Genomic DNA, 1,068 nt, shown 5'->3' with positions numbered 1-1,068 from the left:
ATCTATCTATATTCTGGGTATACAGTAAGGAACACAGAGTCCTAAGACGTTAGAAATATCTGTAATGGAAAAATAAAGTACGTGGTTTCTTCTGAAAGATTCTACCTGGTAAAATTACCAATCAGATAGAATTTTTAAATAGCTATAATCTAATATAAAGGGGTGCTTATGAAAATGATACTTGTAGCTCAGTTTTACTTTTAATCAATTTTGCTGGGGTTTTTGTTTGTTTGTTTTTGTTTTTTGTTGTTTTGTTTTTGGGGTTTTTTTTTGATAAGGTCTAAGTAGTTCAAGCTCGCCTCAAGCTCACTGTACAGCCTAGGCTGGACCAAAACTCAGTTTTTCCTAACCCAGCCTCCCAAGTGCTGCTGGAATTACAGGTTTGGACCACCACACCCAGGTTAAAGGGTATAATAGAAAGACAAAATTTTAGTCTCTATTTGCTTGCCCAAACTTTGTAAACTTCTAAGATTCTGAAAGATGGAAGAGACCCGAAATCATCACCAACTCCCACTCTCCCCAAGTGCAGTAAAAGACACTGAAGACAGTCAGCTTCCCACATCTGCCCACCCCAGCCCAACACTCATGCCTCAGACCCAGGCCTCACCTGAACTGCCTGGCGCTCGTACAGGGACATCTGCGCTATCTGGGGCCGAGAGCTGCCCCCAGAGCTGGAACTCCCATTGGTGGAACCCGTGTTCTGCTCACTCTCAGTCTCCATGACAGCGGTCCAGACTGCCCACAGCTGGTGCTGGTACTGGTGCTCCGACTCAAGACCTAGGCAGAAGTCCCACGGGGTTAGAATTATGCCTCAATCCTGAGCTGTTATTTCATGTGATTATTCAGGAGCACAGTAACTCCTTCAGTTTCCTGACTCTTCCCCTCAACACCTTACAACTTCGAAACTACAACAGTCTTAGAACTGCTTCTTCCCCACTTGTCATCTTTGAAGCTACTCAGTGTCCCCAAAGAAATAATCTTTCCACATTAGCTGTCATTAAATAAAATGGCCAGAACACTAATATGGCATTCCACATTGCTGAATCCACCACAAATCTAGACCTTTTT

At 43.3% G+C, this 1,068-nt stretch overlaps 1 protein-coding gene across 3 annotated transcripts in view; it reads right to left on the bottom strand.

Moving 5' to 3' along the window:
- The window catches only part of Phc1 (polyhomeotic homolog 1), a 19,558-nt gene extending 18,781 nt beyond the window's left edge, over nt 1–777 (bottom strand). For all 3 annotated transcript variants that reach the window (XM_004647135.3, XM_023707398.1, XM_004647136.2), the window contains exon 1: nt 608–777. In XM_004647135.3, coding sequence (XP_004647192.1) covers nt 608–721 — 114 coding nt within the window. In that variant the 5' untranslated portion in view covers nt 722–777. The remainder of the gene's footprint in view (nt 1–607) is intronic.
- Between the last annotated feature and the right edge of the window lie 291 nt (nt 778–1,068).

Source organism: Octodon degus, unplaced genomic scaffold (genome assembly GCF_000260255.1).
Source record: "Octodon degus isolate 3935 unplaced genomic scaffold, OctDeg1.0 scaffold00288, whole genome shotgun sequence".
NCBI lineage: Eukaryota > Metazoa > Chordata > Mammalia > Rodentia > Octodontidae > Octodon > Octodon degus.
This window is presented reverse-complemented; position numbering and strand designations above follow the sequence as displayed.